Source organism: Colobus angolensis, unplaced genomic scaffold (assembly GCF_000951035.1).
Source record: "Colobus angolensis palliatus isolate OR3802 unplaced genomic scaffold, Cang.pa_1.0 Scaffold627, whole genome shotgun sequence".
Lineage (NCBI taxonomy): Eukaryota > Metazoa > Chordata > Mammalia > Primates > Cercopithecidae > Colobus > Colobus angolensis.
The window spans coordinates 206,288-225,732 of record NW_012119899.1 but is presented as its reverse complement, the minus strand read 5'-3'; the positions used below and the strand labels follow the sequence as shown (position 1 = coordinate 225,732).

The 19,445-nt window shown below is 43.0% G+C and overlaps 1 protein-coding gene across 1 annotated transcript in view; it reads left to right on the top strand.

The window, feature by feature from the left end:
- The first annotated feature begins 11,301 nt into the window (after positions 1 to 11,301).
- Positions 11,302 to 19,445, top strand: part of LOC105527487 (zinc finger protein 254-like) — a 41,772-nt gene continuing 33,628 nt past the window's right edge. The window contains 1 exon segment of the mRNA XM_011963807.1: positions 11,302 to 11,538. Coding sequence (XP_011819197.1) covers positions 11,509 to 11,538 — 30 coding nt within the window. The 5' untranslated portion in view covers positions 11,302 to 11,508.

Genomic DNA, 19,445 nt, shown 5'->3' with positions numbered 1-19,445 from the left:
AAAAAAAAGAAAAAAAAAATATCCTGCCAGGCGTGGTGGCTCACACCTGTAATCTCAGCACTTTGGGAGACCAGCTCATGCCTGTAATCTCAGCACTAGGTGGGTGGATCACGAGGTTACAAGATTGAGAGCATCCCGACTAACATGGTAAAACCCCATCTCTATTAAAAATACAAAAAATTAGCCAGGTGTGGTGTCACTCACCTGTAGTCCCATCTACTCAGGAGGCTGAGGGAGGAGAATCACTTGAACCCAGGAGGCGGAGGTTGGAGTGAGCCTAGATCGTGCCGCTACACTCCATCCTGGGCAGCAGAGTGAGACTTTGTCTCAAAAAAGAAAAAGAGAAAAAGAACATCCTGCCACTCGTTATAATTGTAACCTCAACGTAGACAGAACCCACTGGTGAGGTCCTAAATCTCATATGCAGATACAGTCCACAGTTGGAATTGTGACTGTGATATGCAGACATCCAGCCAGGAATGGCTCATTTCTAAAGCTACAAATGATGACTCACTTCTTAATGTAGCTCGTAGGCAGATGAGGACTCTCCTATATGGATCCGCCAATTGAAGAGATGTTGACTCTCATTTCTGGGATCAGAGCAACGCGTACTTTCAAGGGTCCATACCATCACAAATGTCTTAGAGTGTGACTCACGTGCATATTGCATAAAGTCCTCAGGTAATGCATTGAATGCCCTTACATGGCCCAGCACACAGGTGACATTGTGATACTGGTTTTCACACCCAGTCAACAGTAAATATGTCATCCTACTTCTGAAGTTCTGAATCTCACCCCTGGAGGCAGTGGAAAGTTGCAAAATTGACTCCCATATGTGGATCTGGTCCACAGCTGGGCTGCTGACTCAGATCAAGATTCAGCATACCTGTGAGGCATGATTTTACTGAGAAGACAGTCTGAAGGAGAGACTGAAGCTCTTTTTCATGAATTCATCCATATTGAGATTGTGATTTGTGCACTTAGACCCAGCTTCTAAACAGTCTTGCCTCTCATACCTGTAACGGGAATATGTGAGGAATTATTCATGTTATTCCTGAGCCTTTTTGTGTGTGTGATTGTGACACACATCTCTGCTCAAAACCTGAGGGATTTGACTCTCCTGCCTGGGCCTAGCACACAGATAGGATTGGGACATATTGTTGGAACCAGTATGTAGATGATGTGACCCTATACTCTTGTCTTGTTCCTGCCACAGAGGACATTGTGACATATCACTGGTCCCTGCACCCAGGTAATGTGTTTGTCCTTTCTATGCCCTGCCCACATGGGCTATTATAACATATTGCTGGGTCTAACACCCAGATAATATGAATCTCCTACCTATATCCTGACTACAGGGGCCATTTTTGCCGTATTTCTGAACCCATCATTTATTTGATGTTACTCTCCACTTTTTTTTTCTTCTTGGTTTTAAGGAGTGGAGAGTTTAATAGGCAAGAAAGAAGGGAGAAGACAGAAGAAGAAGCTCCCCTGTACAGAGACAGAGGGAGGGGAGCTCCAAAGCCAAAAGAGAAGGCCCCCTACTCTGGACTTTTACATAGGCTTTTCCCTAGGAGACGTTGTAACATATCTGGGCCAAGTACCTATGTGATGTTACTCTTTGCTCCTGCCTGGGCCCTGACCACAGAAGGGGGAGTGACTAATCCCTAGGCACAACACACAGGTGATGTAATATTTCTGCCTGTTCCCTGTCCACAGGAGACATCATGAATGTCCTTGGCCTACTAAACAAGATGATATGACTATTTTTTGTCTCTGAGACCTGTCAACAGTGGGGATTGTCACAGATCACTTGTCTCAGCATCTACATAATTTTTTCCCCATGCCTGGGTGCTTCTCCCTGGGGTGACTGTGACATATAACTAGGTGAAGGGCCTAGGTTATGTGACTTTTGTGCCTGAGCCTAGGTGAAAGACATGCAGTGGGAAGCTTTTTGGGGCCTGGCTCCTAATTGCAAGGACAGTTATATAGGTGTCTCTGAATGCTAGACAGCCTGGTCTTTCCTGACCCAATGCTCCCCATCAGCTTTTTCAAGCATATCTTGACCTTTCTGTTCTCTGGTGTGAAAACTCATCATCAGGGCTGTCTACAACAAAAGAGAAACATCAGGTTACTAAAACCTCAGGAACAGAGATTACAGATTGGGTTAAGAGTGTGCCCTTTCTTAAGGATGGTATGCATGGAAAAGCAGCAAGCAGTTTCAGAAAGACAAGAAAAGTTGCCTTTAATGGGTATATATACTTCAACTCAATTTGTTCTGTAAGTGGGAGGGAAAATGGGATAAAATACTGTATGTTCGAGTATTTTTGCTGCTCAGTCAGAATGAAACCCTGCAGCAGGCATGTCCATGTTTCATGAGAGAAATAGAAGAAAAAGAGTTGGACATACAAGATGATCCTTTATTACAAGACCCCCTGCCACTTGGTTCAGTGGACATTTTTGGGTGAAGCAGAACCTCTTTCTCTCAGGTCTGAAGGTTCAGATGTGTTGGTCCTTTTTCCCACTAGTACACCTGAAAATTCTGTTGAGAACCATTTGTCGTCCCTCCTTACCTGTCTAGTCCTACTCTATACCCACCACTTCCCGAAGAACTTAGCCCTGTGAGTACTACTTGTAGTGGAGCTGCCTATCAACTTCCAAGGGGAAGTCTTTGATCACTTACAGAGGTTGCAAATGGGGAAGAAGACCTGTGAGAGGATGTGTCCCCTTTTCTCTGTCTGGTTTGGCTCTATCATAAGACAAGTTTGGTCATTTCTCTGAAGATCCAGGAAAATTCATAGGTGAGCTTGAGAAGTTAAGTCTGATCTACAGTTTAACATGGCAGGATCTGTATATTTTGTTGTCTCTGTGTTGTACAGTGGAAGAAAAACAATGCATTTTGGGGACAGCTAGGATTCATGCAGATGAGGTATTGGCTCATAACCCAAACCATAATATATATCAGACAGGAGGTATAGCAGTTTCAGATCAAGATCTAGAGTGGAACTATCAAAGGGGGTGTGAGGACTTGGAAGAAGAGATCATATGGTCACTTGTTTGTTGAAACAGATGAAGAAATGTATGAAAAAACCCATTAACAATGAAAAGGTTAAGGAAGTTTCTCAGGGCAAAGATGACAATCCAACTTTGTTTTAATAGCATTTAGTTGAGGCAATCAGGAAATATTCTAACACTGGTCTTGCCACAAGAAAAGATACACCCTTCTGGGAGTACATTTTATAACCCAGTCTGCCCCTATCTATAGAAAACTACTAAAAGCAGCTATGGGTTCCCAAACTTCTCTGGAACAGCTTTGGACATGGCATTTTTAGTTTTTAATAACAGGGACAAAGCGGAGGAAGCAGAAAGAGGAAGAAGAACCTCCCACAAGTTGCAGCTCTTGGTTGCAACCTTAAGCTAACCTCCCAAATGGGGTTGCCCTCCTGGGTCTTGGCTTGAACAAGGGAAGCTGAAAAGTGGGAAGCCCAAACTTGGGCGTCAGAGTCACTGTGCCTTGGGCATAAATCAGGGTGTACACTATAAGAAAACTGACCACTGGAAGAGGGTTTGTCCAGTGTTCTGAAGAGAGCCATTAGCACCTGAACTAATGACTGGTAAAACAGCCAGGCAAGCACCCACGAGTGACGAGACCTGAGACCTTCCATCACCGTTTCCATCAGACAACTAGCCATATATCTGGAAAAGCCTCAGTAACCTTTGCCATGGCAAGTAAGAATATGAAGTTTCACCAGGTGTGGTGGCTCAGACCTGTAATCCTAGCACTTTGGGAGGCCGAGGTGGGTGGATGACTTGAGGTCAGGAGTTCAAGACTACCTGGCCAACATGGTGAAACCCTATCTCTACTAAAAATACAAAAACTTATCCAGAAATTGCTTGAACCTGAGAGGTGGAGATTGCAGTGAGCTGAGATCGTGCCACTGCACTCCATTCCGGGAAAGAGAGACTCTGTCTCCAAAAAAAAAAAAAAAAGAAAAGAAAAGAAAAAAAGAGGCCGGGTGTGTTGCCTCATGCCTGTAATCCCAGTACTTTGGGAGCCTGAGGTGGGCGAGTGGATCACCTGAGGTCGGGAGTTCAAGACCAGCCTGACCAACATGGAGAAACTCCCATCTCTATTAAAAATACAAAATTAACCGGGCGTGGTGGCACATGCCTGTAATCCCAGCTACTCAGGAGGCTGAGGCAAGAGAATCATATGAACCTGTGAGGCGGAGGTTGCAATGAGCCGAGGTCACACCACTGCACTCCAGCCTGGGCGACAGAGTTAGACTCCATCTCAAAAAAAAAAAGAATATTAACTTTCTTCTGGGCTGCTTACTCTGTTTTGACCCATTATAATGGGTCTCTGTCACCCCATAACTGTATGGTCACGGGGATAGATTGACAAGCCCATAGATGCCACTTTACCTAATCTCTAAGCTGTTTTTCAGTGACTTTGGTTTTCTTACATAATTTTCTTATCGTGCCTGGATGCCTCAGGGAAGTTGTAGCAACTTCTCTTTTGGTAGATAAAGCCAATAAACTGGCTTTAGAACAACACCCTGAGGTTTAAGCCCACACCAAGTACAAGGAGTTCTATAAGCTAAAAGACACCAGTGGATGACAGGGAACTCTTATTGAAATAGCAGGCATTTTGCCAGACACTCTGATAAACCTGATATGAGGTGCTAATCAATAAAAAATAGTTAAACATTTGCATGACTCTACTCATTTGGGAATAAATTCCCTGTTTAAATTAATATCTTGGCTTTTTATAGAAAAATAATTACTTAAAAGAGTAGACCAGGTCACTCAGGCCTGTGAACTATATGCCTGGAACAACCCAAATGACCAATGTTTACCTCCTCCTTTAGTAAGGCCTGTTCAGCATAGAGGAATGTACCCTGGTGAAGACTGGCAAATAGACTATATCAGATGCCCCCATGTAAAGGGTTTAAATATTTATTAGGCATTCATTGACACCTTTACTGTTTGGATTGAGGCTTTTCCTACGCAGTCTGAAAGGGCAATTGAGATTTCTAAACTACTAAAAGAAATAATTCTGGTGAGTGTGGTGGCTCACACTTGTAATCCCTGCACATTGGGAGGCCAAGGAGGGTGGATCACCTGAGGTCAGCAGTTCGAGACCAGCCTGGCTAACATGGTGAAACCCCGTCTCTACTAAAAATACAAAAAATTAGCTGGGTGTGGTGGTGTGCACCTGTAGTCCCAGCTACTCTGGAGGTTGAGGCATGAGAATCACTTGAACCTTGGAGGCAGAGGTTGCAGTGAACCGAGATCGTGCCATTGCACTCCAGCCTGGGCAAGAAGAGTGAAACTCTGTCTCAAAAAAAAAAAAAAAAGATAGAGTCTCACGAAATATAGTAATTAAGAAAATTCATTATCACAAACCCTTGCAGCAGAGCACATCTCTTCATACGTAGAAACACTGTAACTATGGTAAATGTGTTCCTCAATAGTAAATTAATTAATTATTAAAATTATTCAAAATTATTTATTTTGTTTAATTTTTCAGAACAATGCTTATGTTTCCTACAGCTAATTCCTTTAAGTCCTTAACAAAAAACTGGGCCGGATGCGGTGGCTCTTGCCTGTAATCCCAGCACTTTGGGAGGCCGAGGTGGGCGGATCACAAGGTAAGGAGATCGAGACTATCCTGGCTAACAGGGTGAAACCCCATCCATACTAAGCAAAAAAAAAATACAAAAAATTAGCCGGGCATGGTGGCGGGCGCCTGTAGTCCCAGCTACTCCGGAGGCTGAGGCAGGAGAATGGCGTGAACCTGGGAGGCGGAGCTTGCAGTGAGAAGAGATTGTGCCACTGCACTCCGGCGTGGGCGACAGGGTGAGATTCCGTCTCAAAAAGAAAAAAAAAGTCTTTAACAAAAACCAAGCTCACAGCAGCTCAACACAGAAGTTAAAAATAAATCCGTCTTGTAATGTTTCCTTTTGGTTTTTCTGTCGGTCTTTTTATTTAAAATAATTTTAAAAAGTAACAAACGGGCTGGGCGCGGTGGCTCAGCCTGTAATCCGAGCACTTTGGGAGGCTGGAGGCGGGCGGATCACGAAGTCAAGAGATCAAGACCATCCTGGCCAATGTGGTGCAACCCTGTCTCTACTAAAAATACAAAAAGTTAGCCGGATGTGCTGGCACTCACCTGTAGTCCCAACTACTCAGGGGGCTGAGGCAGGAGAATTGCTTGAACCCGGGAGGTGGAGGTTGCAGTGAGCCAAGATCATGCCACTGCACTCCAGCCTGGCGACAGAGCGAGACTCCATCTCACACACACAAAAAAATAAATAAAATAAAAAGTAACAAATTCCTGTCCACATTCATTCCTGTCTGGCCTGGGACAATTGATTGGCTTTAAGTCTTCTGACTGTTAAGGCCCTCAGTCATAGGGAATCCTGCCACAGGAAAACTGACACTGTAGAATTATATGACTTCTCCTGTGACAAAACCTTTTCTCTCCCAAATACCAGTATATGGTGCAACACAAAAATTGGAGGAAAAATAGATTTGTCTACTGTTAACAAGTCTAACAATTTAGACACCAAGGACCAGGCATTTCTTGCATTGAATTTGTACACTCCTCAGGATGCTATACCTATGGAGATAAATTGGCTGGAAAAAAGTTAAATTTATTAATTTCTAATTTAATGTTGGTCCCACAATTCTCAAGTAAGATTTATCACAAGGTCCAAATAACCCTTTATAAGGAGGATAAACACATTGTGAGTCTGATCAAAAAGTATGATGATGCATGCAGTGCCTTTTTGGCGTGCCTAATTCTTGCTATCTTTTTATATACTTTTTGAAGATGTTATGCTGGATGCAGCAGAAGGAAAGGCACAATTAAAGACCTGCATCACGATAGCTCAGAAAATAGATTTTATCGAAGATTTTTTATTTTAGACTAAACCTAGGCCTGACTCCATCTCACCCTTTAAACAATTGTTACATCAGGTCAGACTATGTCCTCATAGCATTATCCAAATTGCTAATATTTAAAACTACCACCAACCAGACTACTCTAGAGATGAGCCTTCCTAGCATTGTGGGAGCTCACCTAATGAGCAGATCAGATAACTCTAGGAAGAACCCTTCCTAGTACCACGGGACCTGCTGCTGTTAGCTTGCATATGCATTCTGTGGAATGCTTTTTGGCCAAGAGGAGGACTGAGGACTGACCTCTGATTTTTTATCTTGCTCAAGTTTGTACCTAGGGGATATAGGGAGTCATGCCCTACAAACCATAAATTCCCATCAGATGCAGTTTATTTGACCCTATATGTCATGACTTACTTTTCAGTCTAACTCTCTCATAACATTATGAGACAAGAAAAATGTATTTAAACCCAAAATAGATTTCCTTGCCATATCTGGAAATTGCCCCACAAAGTCTGTTGTGGGAAAAACTCACATTCTGTAGAGCATCTCCTTCCCCCTTTGTTTTCCTTTCTTCCTGTGCAGATCCAGGAGATAGTCAACTAAGAGCCAACCACCCTTTTAGGTCTGATAAGAAACATTGTACAACCTGTTCTGTCTCTGAAGTCAGCTATCTGAGAGATTTCTCTGCACAGTAAAACTTGGTCTCCACAATTCTTTACCTTAACCTAAAAATTCCCTTTTGTTGATCCCAGGTCTTCAGATAAATTCCACCAATTGTCAACCAGAAAATATTTAAATTTACCTGGGAGCCCCCTGCTTGAATTGTCCAACCATTCTGAATCAAACCAATTTATTTATTTGTTTATTTATTTATTTTTGAGGCAGAGTGTTGGTCTGTTGCTCAGACCACTGCACCTGCCCACCAGTGCATTTTTTAAATGTATGTGATTGGCCAGGCACAGTGGCTCACGTCTGTAATGCCAGCACTTTGGGAGGCCAAGGCGGGTGGATCATGAGGTCAGGAGATTGAGACCATTCTGGCTAACCCAGTGAAACCCCGTCTCTACTAAAAAATACAAAACTAGCCGGGCGAGGTGGCGGGCGCCTATAGTCCCAGCTACTCAGGAGGCTGAGGCAGGAGAATGACATGAACCCGAAAGGCGGAGCTTGCAGTGAGCTGAGATCTGGCCACTGCACTCCAGTTTGGGCGACAGAGCGAGACTCCGTCTCAAAAAAAAAAAAAAAAAAAAACTAAACTAAAAGTAGAACTACTATTTGATTCAGCAATCCCACTACTGGGTATCTACACGGAGAAAAAGAAGTCATTATATGAGTAAACACTTGCACATGCATGTTTATAGCAGCACAATTTGCAATTGCAAAAGAATGGAAGCAGCCTAATTAATGCCCATCAAATAATGAGTGGAAAAAGAAAATGTGGCATATGCCACACACATATATGTGTGTATATATACATACATATATACACACCAATGAATGCTACTCAGTTATAACTAGGAATAAAATAATAGTATTTGCAGCAACCTCGATGGAGTTGAAGACCATTATTCTAAGTGAATTAACTAAGAAATAAAAAACCAAACATTATATGTTCTCACTTATAAGTGGGAACTAAGCTATGACAATGCAATGGCATAAGAATTATATAAATGGACTCTGGGTACTCAGTGGCAAGGGTGGGAGAGAAGTGAGGGATGAAAGACTACATATTGGGTACAGTGAACACTGCTTGGGAGATGAGTGCACCTAAATATTAGAAATCACTACAAAAGAACTTATCCATGTAACCAAACATCATCTGTACCTTAGAAACTTTGGAAATAATAATAATAATAATAAACAAAAACAAAATAACCCCAAACCCCGTAAGTTTAACTTTCTGTGCTTTGGCTGTTTTTGGTTTATTTTTTATTTTTCAGAAGGGGTCTCACTCTGTCACCCAGAATAGAGTGCAATGGCTTGATCAGGGCTCATTGCAGCCTCGACCTCCTTGGTTCAGTCAATCTTCCTCCCTCAGCCTCCTGAATAGCTGGTACTGAAGGTGCAGGCCACCATGCTCAGTTAACTTTTGTATTTTTTTAGATACATGTTTTTGCCATGTTGCCCAGGCTGATCTCAAATTCCTGTGCTTAAGCAGTCTTCATTTCTTGGCCTCCCAAAGTGCTGGGATTATAAGCATGAGCCATCATAAGTGACAATCTTTTCTTTTTTTTTTGGAGACAGAGCCTCACTCTGTCACCCAGGCTGGAGTGCAGTGACCTGATCTTGACTCACTGCAACCTCCGCCTGTCAGGTTCGAGCGATTCTCCTGCCTCAGCCTCAGAGTAGCTGGGACTACAGGTGCGCTCCACCATGCCCAGCTAATTTTTGTATTTATTAGTGGAGACAGGGTTTCAGCATATTGGCCAGGCTGGTCTCGAACTCCTGACCTCGTGATCCGCCCACCTCGGCCTCCCAAAATGCTGGGAATACAGGCGTGAGCCACTGCACCCAGCCCACAATTTTTTTTAAACATGATATAGAAAAGCTAACTATATTTAGATCTGTTACTTAACAGAAAATTTGAATAAACGTTAAAAAACAATTTTTTTTTAATCTACAAATATTGATACAAAACAGTTCAAAATTACTTTCTAGGGATTTCATTAAAAATTAGTTTGTTAAGGGTTAATGTAATTTATATATATAAAACTAAGATTTCTAGCTGTAAGAAAACCAATTTTTCGTAGGGAGTGTATAAACAAAGGTCAGGTGCAGTGGCTCACATCTGTTATCCCAACATGTTGGGAGGCCAGGGCAGGCGGATCATTTCGAGTTTAGGAGTTCCAGACCAGCCTGAGCAATAAGGCAAATTCCAGTCTGTACTTAAAATACGGAAATAAACCGGGCCTGATGGCTTACGCCTGTAGTCCCAGCTACTTCAGAGGCTGGGGCTGGAGATTCGCTTGAACCTGGGAGGCAGAGGTTGCAGTGAGTCAAGATTGCACCACTGCACTTCAGCCTGGGTGAAAGAACAAGCCTCGCTCCCAGAAATAAAAAAAGAGAGTGTATAAACAAAAGCAAAATATGCTTTTGATGAAGAAAGTTAGAAACATTTTGTCTACTTTGAAATTACTTAAAGGTTGTTTCAAATTGAAAACATAAAAATAATGTAAATAAAATAAAATATAAAAACTTAAAAAATGGCCGGGCACAATGGCTCATGCCTGTAATCCCAGTAATTTGGGAGGCTGAGGCGGGTGGATTACCTGAGGCCAAGAGTTCGCGACCAGCTTGGCAACACAGTGAAACCCCGTCTCTACTAAAAATACAAAAAATTAGCCGAGTTCGGTGATGCATGCCTGTAATCCCAGCTACTCGGGAAGCTGAGGCAGGAGAATCGCTTGAACCCAGGAGGCAGAGGTTGCAGTGAGCCCAGATGGCGCCACTGCACTCCAGCTTGGGCGACAGAGCTAGACTTTGTCTAGACAAAAACTAAAAAGTAAAAATTGATAAGAGATCATAAAATATGTATAAAAATCTAGAATGGTCAAAAAGACAAATTCGAGGGACTTTATTTTTGTTATTATTATTATTATTATTATTATTATTATTGAGACAAAGTTTCGCTCTGTCACCCAGGCTAGGGTGCGGTGGCAAGATCTTGACTCACTGCAACCTCAGCCCCCAGGGTTCAAGGAATTCTGCTGCCTCAGCCTCCTGAGAAGCTGGGATTACAGGCACGCGCCACCATGCCCAGCTAATTTTTTTTTCTTTTATTTTTTTGAGACAGAATTTCACTCTTGTTGTCCAGGCTGGAGTGTAATGACGCGATCTACACTCACTGCAGCCACCACCTCCTGGGTTCAAGCAGTTCTCCCGCCTCAGCCTCCGGAGAAGCTGGGATTACAGGCATATGCCACTACGCCTAGCTAATTTTGTATTTTTAGTGGAGATGAGGTTTCACCATGTTAGTCAGACTGGTCTTGAACTCCTGACCTCAGGTGATCCGCCCGCCTTGGCCATCGAAAGTGCTGGGATTACAGGCGTGAGTCACCGCGCCCAGCTGATGGATTTACTTATAACGGTTTAGTAAATTAGCTTTAGTACTGATAATACATTATTACTAAAGTAAAAGTTGATTTTCTCTTGAACAAAAATTTTATGTATTATTAATATCCATAAAATATGTTTGTTCACATTTTGAATACGTTGAAAAAGAGAGAGAGCAAAACGGATATAGAATTTTCCCACGCTCTGGGGTGGGCCTGGCCCAGCTCAGGGAGGAAGCCCTGCCTGATAAGGCTGCAGCTTAGGCTGTCACTCTTTCTTCAGCCTAGCGTCTGATCACATCTTCTATCACTCGGGGTCTGACTAGGCGGGGCCTTAAACGTTATCCAATCAGGGACGTTGGGCTGGGAACTGTCCAATCAGGCACACAGCTGGAGCGGACAGGGCGGCTTCCGGGATATGGCGGGGCCTTTGTCTCTTGCTGCCGCCGGAGCTCCAGGTCTGTCTTCACTGATCTGTATCCTCTGCTCCTAGAGGCCCCGCGTTTGTGGCGCTGTTACCAGCAGGTATTGGAGATCCACAGCTAAGATGCCGGGACCCCCTAGAAGCCTAGAAATGGTAAGAATTCCAGTCCGACATCCCGAGAGAGGGAGGGGGCTGGTTGGAACTGGTGGGAAGCGGTTGTAGCGGGACGCAGGCCTCCCCGCAGTCAGCTCCACAATCTGCGCCCGGAGTTCTCCTTGCCCAGCTTGGCCTCAGTCCCCTGCAGAAATAAGATGGCGGCTACGCTGACAGCCAGATCCCCAGGCGCCCTGTCTCTTCCCTGCGCAATGACCCGCAGTCCCGCCTCTCTCCCAAATTGTGCAGGGACCCAGGGATGGTCGTCAGGGGAGAATCCTGACTCGGGTTGCGTGTTCGTGAACGGGAAGAGCTTTGGTCTGTGGGGTTCCCAGGCCCTCTTTTTTCTATTAAAAATTTATGGGCGTCACTGCAAAAATACTAAGTAATTTAATAAAAGAATGATTGAAAAAATTGTACAGCATCCAGCTGTGGTTTGTAATTTGTGGTCCATGGAAGGGGCTTGAAGAAAAGATTGTTATGAGGTTCATGATAAAGAAAACCAAATTCAATAATTGGCTAGGTACAGTTATCTAGCTTTTTTTTTTTTTTTTTTTTTCTTGAGACAGCCTCACTCTTTTGTCCGGGCTGGAGTGCAGTGGTGTGATCTCGACTCACCGCAACCTCCGCCTCTTGGGTTCAAGCGATTCTCCTGCCTCAGACTCCCTAGTTGCTGGGACTACAGGCGCGTGCCGCCACAATTTTTTTATTTTTAGTAGAGACAGGGTTTCACCTTTAGTAGAGACGGGGTTTCACCTGACGGGGTTTTACCTGAGGTCAGGCTGGTCTCCAACTCCTGACCTCAGGTGATCCACCCACCTCGGCCTCCGAAAGTGCTAGGATTACAGGAGTGAGCCACCGTGCCCAGCCTAGTTTCTTGATTTTTACATTCAAGGTAGAAATAGCCTGGTAATGTAATCAGAGCTCAGTTGGCAGCTTATTCTTGGTTAAGCCTGAATTTTGTTTCTGCTAATGTAGTAATATACCAAAAAATGCTCTTGAGTTTAGATTTTTATTTTTAGAAGTAGAAATCTGGGGACTAGAGCCACCTCAATCTAATTGCCTGCCACTTAATTATTTTCACATTCCATAGGGGACTGATTTTTTTCTGAAATTTTCACATGTGTCCCAAGCAGGGCTTCAAGTTCACCCCTCATCCCCTGTTCCTCCAGCCTAACTCTGGCTTGCAGGAAAATACTAAATGTCCCGTTTCGTCTGACATTCCCAAATGCCAGTTTCCCCTCTCTAATTCACTTTATCATCTATTTGTCCTTTAGTGTACATTTTGATACCTATTTTAATTTTTTTTTTTTTTTAATTTTTGAGACAGAGGCTTGCTCTGTCGTCCCGATGGAGTGCAGTGGTGCGATCTAGGCTCTCTGCAACCTCTGCCTTATGGGATCAAATGATTCTCTTGTCTCAGTCTCCCAAGCAGCTGGAATTACAGGTGCCCGCCTCTATACCTGGCTAATTTTTGTATTTTTGGTAGAGACTGGGCTTCACTGTATTGGCCAGGATGGTTTCAAACTCCTAGCCTCAAGCGTTACGCCTGCCTCGGTATTGCAGACGAGGTATTACAGACGTGAGCCACCTCGCCTGGTCAATTAATCATTTTTTGACAGCATTTGATGGCACATTTAAAAAGATTTGTTTTCTTTTTGTAAATATTTCCTATGAGAAGAAAGCAAAGAATAATCTCTTGACACTGTATTGTAAAATATCTCTGTGTGTCTTTTTCTTCTATTTTCCCTAGACACAGATATCTTATCAGAATGTTTTTGGGTCAAATTTTCCTTTTGGAAACTATAGTGTGATGTGTCTTCAGTCACTGTTCGGTTTTCTTGGACCTGGGTTTCAGAACTGTATTGGCATAAACTAAGATACCCACCGTGGCTGTGTCTGCTAGAGTGTCTAGTAAATATCAGCTTCTGGGTCATTTTCTCTCATAGGAAAATCTGAGGTATTGAGTGTAGCTTCCCAAGTGTGCAGGTGGATGCCCTGAGTCTAAGAGGCATTTCCTGGTGCACTTTTTTGTTTTAAAGCTAATTTTCTGAGACATTAATATTGTCTTCACCCAACCCAGCTTTCATTTCTTAAAGACACATTGCTGGTCAGCCAGTCAGGTACTAGTATTGAGGAGAAAACAAATAATTTCTAACTCCTGGTTTCCTTTAGAGGGCAGAAAAATATTAAAAAATATTCTAGAAACAAAACAAAACAAAACCAGGGCCAGGCGCGGTGGCTCATGCCTGTAATTCTGGCACTTTGGGAGGCCAAGGAGGGCGGATCATGAAGTCAGGAGTTCAAGACCAGCTGGCCAACATGGTGAAACCCCATCTCTACTAAAAATACAAAAATTAGCCAGGCGTGGTGGTGCACGCCTGTAATCCCAGCTACTCGGGAGGCTGAGGCAGGAGAATCACTTGAACTTCGGAGGTGGAGGTTGCAGTGAGCGGATATCACACCACTGTATTCCAGCCTGGGCGACAGAGTGAGACTCCTCCTCAAAAACAAAAACAAACCCCAAAAAACTGACCCCAGTGAGATGGTGTAAAAACTTGAGGAATAAAATGTGCCTGAGGCACTCAATGGAGCATAGTTCAGAGTCTCCTGAGAGCGAGTTATTGAGCACTTCAGTGAGTAGGATGGGGTGGGACAGTCTCTCAAATATTTGGGTTGCCTGACTTGACACATGATTAAGACATATCTGTGTCTTGAAAAGGTTTTTTCACTTATTTTGACCGAAGGTTTGTTTTTGTTTTATTGAGACAGAGTTTCCCTCTGTCACCCAGGCTGGAGTACAGTGGTGCCATCTTGGCCCACTGCAACCTCCAGATCTTGAATTCAAGTGATTCTTATGCCTCAGCCTCCCAAGTAGCTGGGACTACAGGTGTGCACCACCACACTCAGCTCGTTTCTGTAGTTTTAGTAGAGATGGAGTTTCACCATGTTAGCCAGGCTGTTCTCAAACTTCTGGCCTTAAGTGACTCACCTGCCCGGGCCTTCCAAAGTGCTGAGATTACAGGCCTGAGCCACTGTGCCCAGCTCACCTCAGTTTTTTAACTGTATATTGCGTTTTATTAGTAGAGCTTGAAAGGTAAGAAAATATTTACAAAGGGCATAAAAGAGGTGAGTTTCAAAAACATTAATATCTAATAATATATTTTATTTGTTGAAAATTTTCATTTCCCTTTTTCTTTCTCAGTGAGTTTAGCAAGTTTCTCGGGCATGTTTTTTTTATGGCTGAGTGATTTTTTTTTTTTTTTTTTGAGACAGAATCTCACTCTGTTGCCCAGGCTAGAGTGCAATGGTGCCATCTTGGCTCACTGCAACCTCTGCTTCCCGGGTTCAAGCGATTCTTCTGCCTCAGCCTCCTTGGTAGCTGGGATTTCTGGCACACACCACCATACCTGGCTAATTTTTGTAGTTTTAGTAGTTTTGTAGTTTCACCATGTTAGGCTGGTCTCAAACTCCTGACCTCAGGTGATCCGCCCGCCTCGGCCTCCCAAAGTGCTGGGATTACAGGAATGAACCACCATGCTTGGCCTGTGGCTGAGTGATTTCAAACAGAATTCCGTCTAGCTTTTAGACTGGTAGCTACCAAGGAAAAAAAGAAAAAAAATCTCTCTTCAATTTCAGCTGTAGACAATGAATACATTTCCATAAAACAATGTGGTAGATAATTGATGAGTTACATAGATTCCTGAAAACTTCAGTTCCTTTTTTTAGAAGGGTAAATTTTTTATAGTGAGTATCTTTGTTCTATATCCTGTGTTTTTTTGTGTGTTTGATTGTTTCTGAGATGAACAGTCACACTACAACACCCAGGCTGGAGTACAATGGTGTAATCTTAGCTCACTGCAACCTCCAGTTCGCAAGTTCAAGTGATTCTCCTGCCTCTGCGTCCTGAGTAGCTGAGACTACAGGCATGTGTCACCACACCTGGCTAGTTTTTGTATTTTCAGTAGAGATGGGGTTTCACCGTGTTGGCCAGGCTGGTCTCGAACTCCTGACCTCGAGTGATCTGCCCATCTCAGCCTCCCAAAGTGCTGGGATTACAGGCGTGAGCCACTGCGCCCAGCCCAATATCCTGTTATTTTGATTTTTGAGTTTAATGCTACATTTTATGTGATGAAACTTGGTACCTCCTAGAAGTGTTCCTGTGTGATTAATTTTTTTTTTTAAATGGAGTTTTGATCTTGTTGCCCAAGATAGAGTGCAATAGGTGATCTCGGCTCACCTCAACCTATGCCTCCTGGGTTCAAGCAGTTCTCCTGCCTCAGCCTCTCGAGTAGCTGGGATTACAGGCGCCCACCACCATGCCTGGCTAATTTTTGTATTTTTAGTAGAGATGGAGTTTCACCATGTTGGCCAGGCTGGTCTTGAACTCCTGACCTCAGGTGATCTGTCGCCTCGGCCTCCCAAAGTGCTGGGATTACAGGTGTGAGCCATCACGCTGGGCCAAGCAATCCTCTTGTACCTTGGCCTTCCAAGTAGCTGGGACTACAGGCATATAGCACCATGCCTGGGTAATTTTTATTTTTGTAGTTTTTTAGAGATGGGATTTTTCCATGTTGCTCAGGCTGGTGTCAAACTCCTGAGCTCAGGCAATCCACCTGTCTTGGCCTCTCAGAGTGCTGGGATTACAGGCATGAGCCATTGTGCCTGATCATACCATATTTTCTTTATTCAGTCTACCATTGATAGACATTCAAGTTGATTCCATGTCTTTGCTACTGTGAATAGTGCTGCAGTGAACACCCTTGTGCATGTGTCTTTATGACAGAATAATTTATGTTTCTTTGGGTATATACCCAATTATGAGGTTGCTTGATGAAATGGTAATTCTGTTTTTAGTTCTCTGAGAAATTGCCACACTGCTTTTTACAGTGGTTGAATCAATGTACCCCCCTCCTTTTTTTTTTGAGACGGAGTCTTGCTCTGTCGCCCAGGCTGGAGTGCAGTGGCCGGATCTCGGCTCACTGCAAGCTCCGCCTCCCAGGTTTACACCATTCTCCTGCCTCAGCCTCCCAAGTAGCTGGGACTACAGGCGCCCGCCACCTCGCCCGGCTAGTTTTTTTTTTCTTTTTGTATTTTTTTAGTAAAGACGGGGTTTCACTGTGTTAGGCAGGATGGTCTTGATCTGCTGACCTCGTGATCCGCCCGTCTCGGCCTCCCAAAGTGCTGGGATTACAGGCTTGAGCCACCGCAGTGTACCCTTTTAACAGCAGTGTGTAAGTATTCCCTTTTCTCTGCAACCTTGACATAATCTATTTTTTGGCTTAATAGGCGTTCTCACTGGCGTGAGATGGTATCTCATGGTTTTTCTTTGCATTTCCCCAATAATTATTGATAAGCATTTTATTACATGTGTGTTAGCCACATGTTTGTCTTCTTTTGAGAAGCATCTTTTTCATGTTTTTTTGTCTGCTTTTTAGTGAGGTCTTTTTTTTCTTATAAACTTGTTTAAGTATCTTAGGGATTCTGGATACTAGACCTTTGTTAGAAGCATAGTTTGAAAATATTTCCTATTATTCTGTAGGTTGTCTGTTTACTGTGTTGATAGTTTCCTTTGCTGTAAAGAAGCTCTTTAGTTTAATTAGGTCCAATTTGTCAATTTTTGCTTTTTTTGCAGTTGCTTTTGGTATCTTCATCATGAAATCTCTACTAGATTCTATGTCTAGAATGGTATTTCCTAAGTTATCTTCCAGGGTTTTTTATAATGTTAAAATAAACATTTCAGTCTTTAATTAATCTTGAGTTGATTTTTGTATATGGTGTAATAAAGGGGTCCAGTTTCAGTCTTCTACATAATGTTAGCTAGTTATTCCACCACCATTTATTGCATAGGGAATTGTTTCCACATTTCTATTGTCACCTTTGTTGAGGATCAGATGGTTGTAGGTGTGTGACATTATTTCTGGACTGTTTATTCTGTTACATTGGTCAATGAGTTTGTTTTTGTACCAGTTCCATGTTGCTTTGTTTACTGTAGCTCTGAAGTATAGTTTGAAGACAGGTAATGTAATGCCTCAGCTTTGCTGTTTTTGCTTATGATTACCTTGTCTATTCAGACTCTGTTTTGGTTTTATATGAATTTTAACAATAGTTTTTTTTTTTTTTCTTTTTTTTTAGTTCTGTTAAAAATATTTTGGTCATTTGATTAGAATAACATTAAATCTGTAAATATTTTGGGGGACATTATGATCATTTTTAGGATATTGATCTTTTCTGTTTATGAGCATAAAGTTGTTTTCCATTTGTGCCTTTTCTGACTTCTTTAAACATTGTTTTGCAATTCTTATAGAGATCTTTCACCTTCGTGGTATTTGTAGATATTTTATTCTTTTTGCAGCAGTTGTGAAGGGATTGTGTTTATGATTCGTATTTGGCTTGGATGTTGTTGATTTACAGGAACACTACTAATTTTTGTACACTTATTTTGTATCCTGAAATGATATGGAAATTGTTTTTCTGCCAAGAAAGAGCTTTTCTGCCAAGTTAAAGAGCTTTTGGCCGGGCGCGGTGGCTCAAGCCTGTAATCTCAGCACTTTGGGAGGCTGAGACGGGCGGATCACGAGGTCAGGAGATCGAGACCATCCTGCCTAACACAGTGAAACCCCGTCTTTACTAAAAAAATACAAAAAGAAAAAAAAAACTAGCCGGGCGAGGTGGCGGGCGCCTGTAGTCCCAGCTACTTGGGAGGCTGAGGCAGGAGAATGGTGTAAACCCGGGAGGCGGAGCTTGCAGTGAGCCGAGATCCGGCCACTGCACTCCAGCCTGGGCGACAGAGCGAGACTCCGTCTCAAAAAAAAAAAAAAAAAAGAGCTTTTTTGCTAAGACTATATGGTTTTCCAGATGGAGAATTATGTTTTCTGCAAATAGGGATTGTTTGACTTCCTGTCTTCCTGTTTAAATGCCTTTTATTTATTTTTATTTTTATTTTTGTGAGATGGAGTCTCGCTCTGTCACCCAGGCTGGGGTGTAGTGGCACAGTCTTGGCTCACTGCAAATTCCACCTCCCAGGTTCAAGCAATTCTCCTGCCTCAGCCTCCCGAGTAGCTGGGATTACAGGCGTCCGCCACTGTGCCTGGTTAATTTTTGTATTTTTAGTAGAGGTGAGGTTTCACCATGTTGGCCAGGCTGGTCTCGAACTTCTGACCTCATAAGCTGCCCGCCTTGGCCTGCCAAAGTGCTGGGATTACAGGCGTGAGCCACCGTGCCTGGCCAAATGCCTTTTATTTTTATGTTTTGCCTACTTACTATAACCAGTACTTCCAATTTTATGTTGAATAGTAGTGTTGAGAGAAGGCATCTTTGCCTTGTGCCAGTTTTCAAAGAGGAATGCTTTGTTTGCTTGCTTGTTTGTTTTTCTTTTTGAGATAGAGTCTCACTTTGTCTCGCAGGCTGGAGCGCAGTGGCACAATCTCGGCCCTCTGCAGCCTCAACCTTCTGGGTCAAGTGATTCTCTTTGCTCAGCCTCTCGAGTAGCTGGGATTACAGGCACCTGCCATCATACCTGGCTAATTTTTGTATTTTTAGTGGAGACAGGGTTTTGCCATGTTAGCCAGGTTGATCTTGAAATCCTGACCTCAGGTGATCCACCTGCCTTGGCCTCCCAATTTGCTGAAATTATAGGCATGAGCTACTGCACCCGTCCACTTTCAGGTTTTTGTCCATTCAGTATGTTTGCTGATGGTTTGTCATAGATAACTTATTATTTTAAAGTATGTACCTTCAATGGCTAGGTTGTTGAGGGTTTTTAACATGAAAGATGTTAAATTTTATCAAAAGCTTTTTCTGCATCTATTGCGGTAATCTTGTGGTTTCTGTGTAGTTTTGTTTATGTGATGAATCACATTTATTGATTTGTGTATGTTGAACCAACCTTGCATTCCCAGAATAAA